Source organism: Ambystoma mexicanum, chromosome 1p (assembly GCF_040938575.1).
Source record: "Ambystoma mexicanum isolate Mex_15411 chromosome 1p, UKY_AmexF1_1, whole genome shotgun sequence".
In the NCBI taxonomy this organism is placed as follows: Eukaryota; Metazoa; Chordata; class Amphibia; order Caudata; family Ambystomatidae; genus Ambystoma; species Ambystoma mexicanum.
The window spans coordinates 392,436,623-392,450,524 of NC_090921.1; the positions used below are offsets into that span (position 1 = coordinate 392,436,623).

At 43.8% G+C, this 13,902-nt stretch overlaps 1 protein-coding gene across 3 annotated transcripts in view; it reads left to right on the plus strand.

The window, feature by feature from the left end:
- Positions 1 to 13,902, plus strand: part of LOC138570930 (SURP and G-patch domain-containing protein 2-like) — a 906,804-nt gene that overhangs the window by 581,763 nt on the left and 311,139 nt on the right. For all 3 annotated transcript variants that reach the window (XM_069649158.1, XM_069649157.1, XM_069649159.1), the window contains exon 6: positions 5,401 to 5,509. In XM_069649158.1, the coding sequence (XP_069505259.1) occupies positions 5,401 to 5,509 (109 nt within the window). The remainder of the gene's footprint in view (positions 1 to 5,400; positions 5,510 to 13,902) is intronic.

Consider the following 13,902-nt stretch of genomic DNA (forward strand, 5'->3'; position numbering starts at 1 on the left):
CAAATTCATTAAGGAAGAGCTCTGCCAAGGATTAACTGGCGAATTAATGCGAATAGTATATTTGGACAATCCAAGTGCCCCTAAGCAAATCCCCTCATGGGATTGGTTAAAACAAAGTACAACGAAAGCATTAATGCCGGAAGACCCCTTTGTCTTCAACACTAAACATCGCAATATGGAACACCAGAGGATTGACCCATCTGATGAATCCCACATCTAAACGTATATATGATCTACTAATTCTGCAAGAGACATGGATAGTAAACAAGCCTATAGGACCACCTTTTGAAATTCTAGCAATCCCAGCAATCAAGCAATTAAAAGCCGACAATGGCAGGGCTACTACTTGCTGCCAAACAAAAAGCTAGACTAACACCGTGGCAAAACCCTCATCCATGTATTCAACTAGCAAAATTGGGCTTGATTTAATTCCGCCAATGTACAATTCTCCCATATAGCTATATTGACTCTTTATTGGAACAACACCTTAATCACAGATAAAGATGTCTTTGAGATAACAACAAGTATGTTATATATTCTAGCAAATGAAGTAAAATCATACACCATCTTGGTAACAGGAGATTTAAATGTAAAATGCATCAAAGAAAATGGAAGCCCAATTCAACCAAAAGCCAAACGATGGTTAACTTTAATGAAACAAAGAAATCTCACAATATTTAATGGCACCTTTTAAAGAGGATTGACCAACAAAAGCGACATGGAAAAGAGACAAAGCAGAATCAATTATTGATTATGCATTTATCTCAATGAATGACATAACTTTAGTCAAACAATTCAATATAGTCGGTATTTTGCTCAGTGACCATAACATACTAACGATTAACTATCAATATTCCATGCAAACACTGAACCAATATTACTTACCTCAGTGTACACTGACTGTACAACGGAATAAAATTAAATGGTCCACCCCAGAACTGAATAATAACGATCTTAACTGATGCAAACAGAAAGCAATTGGAAAACCCAGGAGCAGATTATACTAAAGTGCTAATAATGTTTAAAGAAAAGACTTCAGAATATGCCTGTCCCATTTTTCAACCACATCCTATATGTGACCTCGTAATTAAGAATGCAAAAACAAAAATTAGGACCAAACTAAAATCATTAAGAAGCTTACAATGGCAAGAAGCAGATAAAAAGGCATCCCATATCCGCACGAAACATAGAGATTTTGTAAAAAATTACAAAGCACTAAAACGTCAGGATAATAATGAGCAAATGATGACAGCTCTAGCATCAAAATCAAGTCGCCAGATATGGCAATTACTTAACGAAGCAAGAAAAAAAGGGACAGCAACACTTCTATTAAATACTATATCAGAAGCTACATGGGGAACATACATAACAGAATCTAATCTAAAATCAACACTTACAAAATATAAATTGGAAAGACTGGACTGCTTTCGCTTATCTACAATTCGACCAAGCAGACATTCTGATACAAATTAAGTCACTAAGCAACTCAAGAGCTCCAGGCCCTGATGGTCTCGGCAATGCAACTTTGAAGAAACATCCCGAACAATGGGCAGCGATTCTTTATGGAATTTTCAGAGAAGTAAAAGCCAAAAGGAAAAACGCCAAAGACATGGAAGCACTCCATTTTAATACCAATTTTCAAAAAAGCAGACAGAAATTTGTCTAGCAACTATAGGCTTATTGCCTTATTAGACACAACAGGGAAAATCTTTGCACGTCTAATATTAAAAGATCTAAAAGGCCGGTTAAGTGAAAAGAATTTAGTAGATCCCAATCAATCAGGTTTTGTAGCAGGCCTCGGGACATCAATACATATAATATTGACAGCCCTAAAAAAAATAAACATGGTCTACCAAAGAACCCTTATACATGGCATTCATAGACTTTCGTCTAGCATTTGATTCCATATACTGAGATTTACTGTGGGAAAATCATTTAGAAGATGAGTGCCTAAGCTACCTCTTCCAGGCAATGCACCAACTTTATACAGAAACCACAGTACAACGCAAGGAGGACTTCTAACTAAACATATACATACAACTCTTGGGCTAAAGCAAGGATACATCCTAGCCGCTACCCTCTTTAATTATTATGTCAGAGAGCTAAGTAAACACATCTAGGCGGTAAGGGTCTTTCCACCAAAAATAGGCAAACATCCAGTGTCGCACTTATTATATGTCGATGATTTAGTATTGCTCGACAGAACCCCAATAGGCCTACAAAGTCAACTGAAAGCACTAAGTCAATTTGCTGCCCAGAATAAACTAATCATTAACATTGCTAAATCAAACATTGTAAAGATACAACCAGGCCCTCATGGAAGCAAGCACACAACCAACCAGGCCCTCATGGAAGCAAGCAAACAACCGTTCAAATGCAGCATCGACAACCAAATAATATAAATAATGAACTAGTATAAATACCTAGGGATCAATATAAACAATCACCAAACAGACTCACAATATAAAATGATGGTGGAAGCGAAGGTTCGATCATTAATCCCACATACAAACAAGATACATAAAAAATACGGCTTCTATTTATATATTCCGCTCATAAAGTTCTATAAAGAAAAAAGTTGTTGCAACAGTGACTTATGGAGCCCATACCACGCCCCCCTGAAAATGATCCAAAATGTAACTTCATTGAAGGACGGTTCTGTAAATCGATCTTACCTATACCATCTAACTTTCCAATACAGATAATTCGACATGAGCTAGGCCTTATACCAATGGAAGCAATAATTATCTGGAACACAATATCATTGTACAATAAATGCATGAACAAAGGAAAAAACAAGAAAATGTTACCTGTCATAGCAAAATTTCTTGGGGGTAAAAAAAAACGGCATTATCAACGTGGGAAAATTACTGCCTTATTATGCATAAAGCTGACATTTTCTTTCTCTTTGTTTCTTTTTTGCCTGTTATGTGCTTTTGGACAGTGATTTTATATAGAAGGGAATTGACAGGAGATCATAAAGTTTGTAAAAAAAAAAAACGAAATCATTTAAATAAAAAAAATAAAGCTGACATAGACCTACTGCTAATAACGTCAAACCCTAACCGGGCAAAAGACAAATGCTGGCAGACAGCTTGGAATGCAAACTGTGAAGAATGCAGTCACTACAAGACCTTTACCATGGGAAATCTCCACTTTAAAAAAATGAACACAATACCAACATATTTAGAGAAATTCCCAAATCAAGAATATTGTACAAAACTAATGTCTGAGATTTAACCTATGGCCAATGAAAGCTGTGCTATCAATAAGAGCAAAAGGAATGGAAAAGAATACATGCTGATCTTGCTATTTACCAGACAAAGCTCAAACTCTTCAGCATCTATTAACAGAATGCACAAAACTACATATTCTTAACCATGTTTCTATACATTTTATTTAGCAATATAGACTTTTTGATCACAACAACTATGAGAGATGATTTTGAACGCCACAAAAATATCACTAAATCTGGCAACAATAAGATTTTTAACCAAATTGAAAATTGTACCATTTCTAAAAACATATTGAAGAAATTCACAACACAACACTCACACCAGCAAAACACTCCCAAGGGTGTGTATGTACAGAGGAAATCAGAAGATCCTAGTGTTAAATGGCATGACTGAGGTCTTCCCAACAATTGTATTTCTGCATCTAAGTGACGTTTCTCATGCCTAAACTTTCTTCTGTACAAAATGTATTCCTCACACTTTATTGTTCTACTTCTTTTTTTCTGCACTTTACTTTCATTTTTTTCATGAAAATGTAAAACTAAACCTAAAATATAACTAATGCTCATTTTGTAAAGTTGTATGTCAACTAAAACTAATTTTTAATAAAAAAAAATATAATAAAGTACTTACCTGTTCAGAGAACTTGTTAACCTTGGTTTACTTCCCTAACCTTTTTCATTTTCCACAACCTCACTATTGCATTTAAGAGTTAAAAAGTGATATATCAACTTCTACACGGTCCTAGCAATTGAAGTCACCACAGGGTGTAAGAAGTTGTGTGTGACATCCCAAAAGGGTATCTTTACTTAACTTAAATCTTAGGAAGTGTTTTTGAAGTGTATTTATATTGTTGCTAATTCCCCTTTCTAAAGATGGCTTATTTAAAACTGACTGATAAATAATTATTTTACTAGAAAACCTTGAGTATTAGTGTTATTTGGATACTTGTAACTGTGAATCCCTGTTGTATCTCTGCAGCTCACATTTACCGCTCTTGAGATAAGTCTGGCTGCTCAGTCACTCTACCAACTTGTGTTGTACAGACCCATACCAATAGTTGGGTTATCTATTGCCAAGAGGACAAGGTTGGTGTAGTCTCCGACAGGCTTCTACATACAATCTTGCCTAACAACATTGGATTTTTTTCACTACAGCAAAGGTTGTAAAATACACTCTAGTAGTATTGGAAACAAGTTTGGCCTTTTTTTCGCCATCTTAAATTTAGAGTTCTTTCCATATATGCCAGGCAGAGAGAACATGGACATGCATCTTTTTCTTTCTAGAAGATTATAGTTCGACGGCGTGAAGTCTAGAGTTGGCAGGGTGCTGGGAAGAGAAGGGCATGGAGTTCTTGACCAAGGAAGGAAGTAGTTATCCTTCCACTTTCTATTAACGTGAGTACAAATGGATTGTTCTATGCCATCCCTGTAGAATGAGCGTGTAGTGTGAGAGTGGTGAAAGTGCACTTTTAAGTTGTTTTCTTTAAACAACAAGCCTGTTTATGCACACAATGATCATAATGTAATGTTCCTGTTACTAGTGTTAGGCCTGTGCTACGGCCTAACCGTCATTGTGATTGCTTTTATAACGCATTAATATGCTTGGAGAGACTCCTGCCTACATTAAACTATACAACCTAATCATTTACTCATTCATTAAGTACAACTGCCCAAACTGTCATCTAAAGTTAGCAGACTTGATTCATTATTATTCCCTGACAATGTGTTAAATTGTACCCAGGAGCCAAAAAGAGTCATTTAAGATCTGCAAAACACTATCACGTCTAATGGCTAAGTCCTAGCTATAAAATATAGGCATTCTGACCACAGCAACTAATCGCACTCCCTATTCAAATAGAGAGGTAGAGTTGGGGAACTCTTTAAAATAGTCAGGTCATTTTGGATGCCCTGTAAGTATACTAGTTGGAGCCTGGAGGTAAATACCCTGAATCGCTGTCCAAATTAGTGGGCTCTTCAGTGGTGTTGAAATGTTATGTTTTTCCACTCGAATAGCATTCCTCTCTATCAAGTGATCTTAGATCATTTGTTCTACTGGAGTTATTGTCTTACCTAGCTTTGTACAATATTGCTTGCTAATTTCCCTGACTTGCATTTTACATATTAAAAACTCACAAAATATAAACATGGTTATTTTTCTTTTCTAGTTGATGCTAAAACAAGGAATGCTGCAGAAAAATTGGCAAGGTTCATCGTTCGGATGGGACCAGAAATGGAACGCTTTACTAAGGCCGAAGCTTCAAATCCAGAATTTTGGTATGTTCTTTTTTCATCTTGGGTACAGTACAAAAGGTAATTATTACCACTGCATCGCAGCATAGGTATCCGGGACATCCTCCCACCAGATTTCACCCACAGGATATTTCTCTTTTAGTCTTATAATAACCATCTCAAATATATTTTCCTAGGGTACGATCTCAGACCATGTACATAGTAATCGGTCAAGTATTGTGGGGTTTTAGGGAGAAGAGAAATGGAACATTAATAGAGGAACAGAGACTGAATTGCTAAACCTCAAGTTATTATTGTCCCAAACATGCTAAAATCAATCACCCATGACCAGACACATTGCAGAGACTTACCTTAACCTCCCCAACGCACCTTAATGTCAGATATCTGCTTACTTATAGGACTAAAAAACAACAGGTCTCGTTTCGCTTGGACCTACTTTAGAAATGTGTAACTGTATCTGTGCACATAAATCAGTCTTTCTTTTATAGGAACCCTTCAGCTGTGCGGAGTAGCAGATTGAAAACTCTGTGCACCCAACTGGAGCATCTTTTTTCACTGCTTGTAATACCTTCCTTCAGATGAGACTATCCCTCATCAAATCAGAGTAAAAATAAACTTCAAAGACAAGCTCTTGGGTTACAGCTCATTCTCTGAGAGTGCACACTCTCAAATTCTCTTCATATTAGGGACCGGTTGACCCAAAACATTCAGATTTGCAACACTGTTGACTTGAATTGGAGGAAAGTCGATTTTCAGCGAGAGCAGTAACTAGGGGCAGTATTGTCTGTTAATTGGCTTCTCTGCTCTTTAGGGTTGTCACCTGCCTGAATTTGGGATAGCCAATGTATTTTATGTTGGTTCATGTTCTCCGATTTTCAACTGTTTTGTACCTGCTGTGTCTGGAATTTGTTTAATTTTTACTCTTACTCCCATTGGACAAGGGACTGGGAAAATAGATTGTCTAACTTGGAGCTGTAAAACACATGCTTTCGTCAAAGGGAGGCAGAAGAGGGGATAGAGGAAAGTAAGAGGGGCTGTAGAGTGAATCAGATTCTAGCGGAGACAGGGGGCAGGGAAAGGGAGCCATTAAGGTGGGGGGGGGGGTCTGAGAGGATAGCGAGGTGCAAACAAACGTGTGGGGAGAAAGACAGAGAAGCAGCTGAGTCCGTGAAGTAGAGTGAAGGGGAAGTGGTGAGAGGGAGTGGATAGGTAAAAATAGAGCAAGAGTCTAGAAAGATGGGGCAGAGAAGTGCCAGGGAAGTGAAGCCAAGAGGGAGTGAAACATAAACATTAGGAGAGATAGAAGAGAGATGTGAAGTGAAAGGCAAAAAAAGGAGAGGAACAGAGAAGAAGGAAAAGGTGAAAATGGAGGCGGGAAGACGAACACAAAGTGGTACAACCATTTGTCCGGGCAGCCGGCAAAGAGCTCAGGCAAAGGGCACCTCCCATCCCTGTTTTACTGTTTGCACTGTGTACCCCAGCCCTGCCAGATCTCGCCCTCACAGTCTGCAGCTACAATCGGCTTGGAGTCTACGCCATTGCTGCACCAGTCCTTTCTTCCCACAGTGCTTCCGAACTGTATTTGGCTACTGTTTTTCAACAGCCATACTTGCTTTTCTTCCCTTAGGGACCAGGGGGTATGCAGTGATTATAATGAATCACAAAATAACTAATCCCATTACAAAGAATCGAAAATAACTAATTGCAAAATAACGAATTTGTAAAAAAAAAAAAAAAAAATGGCTATGGGAGTGGGAATAGCAGTTTTGGGAGTGAGGGAAAAGTATTAGAAAAAAGGGGTCAGGGGTGTTTGGTGGGTGGCACCCCACCCCTCCAAAAACAACGAAAAAGGACTTTATTTTGGAATTCGTTATTATGGTATTAGTTGTAATGGGATTCGTTATTTTGGTTTCCCTAAAATCACATGTAACCAGACCACAGTGTGGGTTTCTAAACTGGATCCTACTGCCCTTCTAGGTGTCAGCGTGCTTGGCATTCCATTGAAGAGAGACTATCACAGCAAATCATAAACGCATCCTGCTCGGGCACAGCCCACTCACCTGCATACCTCTCAATAAACACTATTGAATCACTCACCTATACCATGCATCAACTCATCCGATAGAATACTGCTGAGATCCATGCAAAATTCGGAACAGCCGTTCACATAATCTGACCCTTCTGACTATCCCACTCCCTTGACAATTTGTCACAGTACCCATTCTCTCACCTGACAAATATGGGTTGTTGCTAGGAAACTAGCCACTCCGTACTCCCCTTCGTGCTGGATAAAAATGTACACTCGCATTTTCGAAACTTTCTCTTCACCTCTTACATCTCTGACTATGGTCTTCTCACACAGAGGCAGAGATTCAGAGCCCTGATTCACATTTGCACGCAGATCGGACCCCTCTCAGCTGAGGGGCATTACAGGCTGACCACCCAAAGCATGGGTAATGGGGTACTGCACCGATATATCTCCCTCCGGGGAGTGATCTAAAATCAAAAGGTGAGAGGCACACCATTGCCATACCCCCTTTGCCTGTCTCTATATATATATATATATATATTTCTGAGGCTTGTGGAATCTGCTTAGATCACATGCTGTGCATAGGCCGACATCTAGTGGAAGCTGCGGAGTATTACAGTTTGTTTTTCGAAACTCGAAAATGGACGTCGACACAGGCGTGCCAGTAATACTATCCCTAGTGTGACGTCCACTGTACCCAAGATCCCTCACGCGTCTGGGATCCTCAGATTGTTTTTTTCCGCCATACTGGTCGGAAGCATCTTGCGGAGTCCCCTGGCCTTAGCCATACTTTTGCTAATTATAGAAGTTTAAAATTATTTATTGACATACTTCCCCACCCCAACGTCGACACTCGACGACGGCTGGAGAAGACATCGACCGTCGGCTGCTGCACGACAGATCTGGGCCTCGGAAGGCCGCTGGCCTCGGCCCGGGCCTAGTAGGCCGCTGGCCTCGGCCCTGCAAGTAGGGAGAGTGGGGGGTGGTACATACTCTTCACTCTTGGTATATAAGTACACCTTATATATTTCCTACACTTACCAGCCCGCTGCCTCAAGGTGCGTATGGAGGGTACCCCTTTCCAATTCTGCCCCAAGTGCAACTGCAAATACCCTTGGGTCGACAGGCACGCCACGTGCAATCTCTGCTTGCCGAGGGACCACCCCGAAGCGAACTGCAGAGCGTGTAGTAGGTTTACGCCTAAGACACTTAAGGACCGTTCGACAAAGCGTTGGGCCCACCACGCCAGGCAGGCGGCCATGGCAGCGGAGGGCGCCTTCAGCGATGGCAGCGACGCCGTACTTTCGGACGGCGAGGGCATTACGGCGTCGAAAGACTGCCGAGCGCAGGTCCCCGACCTCGGAAGGTTGTCCGGCAGGGCGGCTATGGGGAATACCCCCGGCGACGCAAGCGCTACACACCCTACACACACTAAGCACACTAAGTCCAACCGAACCTCGACGACGTCGACTTCTCGGAAAGAGGCACAAATAGAACGGTCCGACTCGGTGTCCTCTGGGTGCTCTCGATCGAGATCGCCTCATGACGCAAGGCAATCATCCACTCTTGCCAAGAGTGCCTCGCTCCCTAGATTAACGGAAGTTCGATCGTCGGAAGACGAAGACGACTTCCACCCCCAGGCCGCGCTCCAGGAGACCGAGGCCGCAGTTAACACCAGCGAGGCCCCACGCTCGAAACAAGATACCTCTCCAGACCCTCGACGCCAGGCGTCGAAAGTCTCTGGGGCCTCCAAGGGGCAGGGAAAACATTTTTCCACGCACGGGGAGGGGGGGAAACAGCGGAAAGCACAGCCTTCCACTCCTGTAAGACCATCCTTCCACCCTAAGCAAACAGACAAACATAAATCTACTGGGACATCAACTTCCAGCAAAGGTACCCTTGATAAGTCCTCTAAGTTGCCTACTAAAGTCATACCCTGTTCCAAAGAATGGTCCAGTGAAGACATAGACAGGGTCATGTCAAGGATGTCTTCCTTAGCTGATTTTTATGACAAAAACCCAGAACATTTCCTTTCGTATGACCCTCAAGGGGCCACACCCTCAGGCTCCTTTGATCCTATCCCCCTAAGTAAGAAGGCCCGGTTCGAAAGACCTGAACCCTTCGAGGTGCAGCCTTTCTCTACTCCATACTCTACTCCACACCCCAGATACCAAGGACAGCCTTTCCCTGAAGGGGACCAGGAGTTTACAATTATGGAGGAACAAACCGGGACTGAATACTATGCGGATGATGAGGACCTGGAGGAGGTAGAAGATGAACAGGAAATTTACAGAGTAGATTCCCCGGTAGAGAGCGAAGCCCCAGTTACCGACTCACCAGTTGATAACCAGCCCCTCCTTAATGAAGTTCTCGCTCGCGCAGCAGAACATTTTCACATCGACACCCACGGTGTACAAGAGGAAAGGGACTTCGCAGAAGAATTGGTGGGAGAGAGGAGGCCGGTCGCTCAGACCATCCCTATCCTTAAATCCATCCAACGTAGAATAGATCCATCCCTGGTGAATCCTAACCTCACCAGAGCCGTCAACCCCAGAGTCGAAAAACTTTTTCGGGCAGCCCAGTCTGACCCTCTTTATATAAGAGGACATCTTAAACCAGACTCCCTAGTGGTTACCAACACTTGGAAGAGGGCTGGGACACCCTTATCGTCGTCAGAAGCTCCTCCCGACAAGGAGAGCAAAAGACTGTACGGGTTTGGCAGGAAGGTAGCCTCAACGTCCGCCTACCAAGCAAGGATTGCAAACTCCACCACCCTGTTGGCTAGTTACAACTGCCATCAATGGGAAGAGGTCGCGGCGCTCATAGCCTCTGCTCCTGAACCGTTAAAGGGCCAGTTGGCTCGGATCTCGGCAGAAGGGAGAGCCGTGTCTGGTTGCATATTAAAAGCAACTTTCGACGCTGCGGACAACGCAGGAAGATTGATAGCAGAAGGTACTGTTATCAAAAGACATGCGTGGTTACGGCAGTCGGGGTTCAAAACAGAAACCCAGGCTTCATTAATAGACAAGCCGGTGGAACCCGATCTATTGTTTGGGAAAGCGGTCGAAGACGCACTTAAAAATGCCAAGGACGAGTACGAGACTCTCAAATCCCTTGGCCAGCTTACCAACAAACCCCCTAACCAGAGGGGGAACAGTAATTTTCGTCGCCCACGCGGCCAAAATTCACAAAGAGGCAACTATGCCCAAAGACAGGGTACACAATGGAACAACAACCAGCAGTCTACCCAGAGTTACGGCAGGGGTAACAAGAGAGGTCGTGGAAGAGGCAGAGGCAGCCCCAACAAGGGAGGTGGCACGCCTCCACCAAAGCAGTGACGCTCAGTTCAGGGTCCCTTCTCACGCAACCCCAGTAGGGGGACGCATTTCCAACTTCACCCAGGCTTGGGAAGGGATCACCTCAGACAGATGGGTGCTGTCAACAGTGTCCACAGGATATTGTATAGAATTACTGCAGCGTCCCCGGAACCACCCTCCACGACAAAGAATACACTCCTTAGAACATCAGAAGATCCTTCTCGAGGAGATCGCCATTCTGCTAGAAAAGGACGCGATAGAACTCGTCCCAGGACACCAGGTAAACAAGGGTATCTATTCAACTTACTTCCTTGTGCCAAAGAAAGATTTGACAATGCGCCCAGTATTGGACTTACGGCCTGCCAACAAGTATGTCAAGCCCCAAAAATTCCGTATGACCACGCTACAAGAGGTAATCCCCCTCCTAAAAAGGGGGGATTACATGGCAACCTTGGATATGAAAGATGCTTATTTTCATATTTCCATGCTCCCAGCGCACAGAAAATACTTGCGCTTCAAAGTGGACAGTCGCCACTACCAATTCAAGGTACTGCCCTTCGGGATAGCTTCAGCACCAAGGGTATTCACCAAGGTACTGGCGGTGGCGGCTGCACACCTACGCAGGGAGGCAATCCCAGTGTACCCTTATCTGGACGACTGGCTCATAACGGGGGAAACCCCAGGAATTTGCAGGTCAAACATTCAGAGGACTATCGACCTCCTCCACGAATTAGGCTTCTCTATCAACGAGAAGAAGTCAAGTCTAGTGCCAAGCACCTCAAAACAGTTCCTAGGAGCAATCCTAGATACTCAAAAAGGGTTGACCTTCCCTTCGGAAGAGAGAATTCGGAAAATACTACTGCAAATTCCACATTATCAGTCAGGTCAACATATAACGGTACGCAAAGCAATGCGGTTACTGGGCATGATGGCGTCATGCATTTACCTGGTCCCCCACGCGCGTCTGCGCATGCGTCCCATGCAGGAATGGTTGGCGAAACAGTGGTCTCAGGCAAGTGGTCAGTGGGACGATCTAGTGGTCGTTTCGCCAACACTCGTACAGAGCTTACACTGGTGGACAAGAGAGAATCTCGCAAGGGGAAAACCCTTTTACGATCCCGAAGTACAGGCAGTGGTGACTACAGATGCATGCCTGACTGGGTGGGGAGCTCACCATCTCCACCACACAGCTCAGGGTCTCTGGTCTCACTCAGTAGCCAAGAACCACATCAACCTGCTAGAGCTTCTGGCAGTATTCCGAGCGCTTCGGGCGTTCGAGCCCCATCTGCTAAACTTGTCGGTGCAGATCCGGACGGACAGCACGACAGCCATGTTCTATCTGAACAAACAAGGAGGGACTCGTTCGCCAAATCTGTCCAAGCTTGCCCAGAAAATCTGGATATGGGCACTCAGACGGAACATCTTCCTGTCATCACAACATGTTCCAGGGGAGCTCAATTCCCTAGCGGATGCCCTAAGCAGAGACTCCCTCCCAGAAGAACACGAATGGGTCCTTCACAGAGATATCGTAGAAGATCTCTTCTCTCAGTGGGGTTTCCCCACTATAGACCTATTCGCCACAAGCGAAAACAAACAATGCCCAGGATTTGCATCCAGGTTCCCCCAGCCAGACTCCCAAGGGAACGCCCTGTGGATGAACTGGTCAGGGATGTTTGCGTACGCTTTTCCACCAACTCCTCTCATCAGGAAGGTGGTGTACAAGATGAACAAGGAATCGATGACGCTCATCCTAGTTGCTCCCATGTGGGCGAGACAACCATGGTTTCCACACCTACGCAGGATGGCGGTGTGCGAGCCCATCAAACTCCCAGCCTGGTACAACCTACTGTCCCAGCAACAAGGTCAAACAGTGCACCAGGAACCCAACTCAATGAACCTGGCAGCATGGCTCCTGAGGTCATAGAGTTTGGCCATCTCAATTTACCACAGAGGTGTATGGACATCCTAAAAGAATCCAGGAAACCAAACACAAGGCACTGTTACTTTGACAAGTGGAAGAGATTCGTTATTTGGTGCCAGAATAAACAAATCAACCCAGTTGATTGCACTCCTTCCAACGTTGTAACATACATGCTCCACCTGCTGGACGCAGGTTTGGTTTTTAACTCTCTGAAAGTACACCTGGCAGCCCTCTCGGCTTACACCACATCCCATAACAAAGTATCGTGGTGGAAAGTACCAGTAGTTAAAGCCTTCATGGAAGGAGTAAAGAGACTTCACCCTCCTATTTCGAACCCACCGCCAGGATGGGACCTCAATGTGGTGCTAGCTAAGCTCATGGGCCCCCCTTTCGAACCCATGCATAAAAGTAGTCTCAAACACCTGACTTATAAAACGGCCTTCTTAGTAGCCATTACCTCTATAAGAAGGGTCAGTGAAATTTAGGCTCTGTCAGTGCAGGATCCTTTCTTTACTATCCACAAAGACAAACTGGTTTTACGCACACACCCTAGGTTCTCACCTAAATTTATATCTAAATTCCATGTAAACCAGTCCATCGAGCTTCCGGCTTTCTTCCAGAACCCGCAAAGCTCAGCTGAGGTGAAACTACACACCCTTGATGTGCGTAGGGCGGTCCTCTACTATGTAAATAAAACCAGACCGCTAAGGAAAACAGATCAACTGTTTGTCTCCGTAGCTACAGGCAGAGAGGGGGATCGCGTCTCTAAAGGCGCAATCTCGAAGTGGATTATCAACTGTATACAGCTGTGTTACTCTCTTTCAGAAAAAACTCTGCCTTTTACGCCAAGGGCCCATTCTACTAGAGGCATTGGGGCCACTCTGGCTTTCATTGCAAATGTTCCCCTCGACACCATTTGCAAAGCAGCTACTTGGAGCTCTATTCACACTTTTACTCAGCATTACTGCATTGACACTCATTCCAAGACAGATACACAAGTGGGACAAGCGGTTCTAAGACACCTGTTTGCTCATGACCCTTCTCACATCCCACCTCCTTCTTCGGGTACTGCTCGCTAATCTATGCACAGCATGTGATCTAAGCAGATTCCACAAGCCTCAGAAGGGATACATTACTCACCGTAATCGTA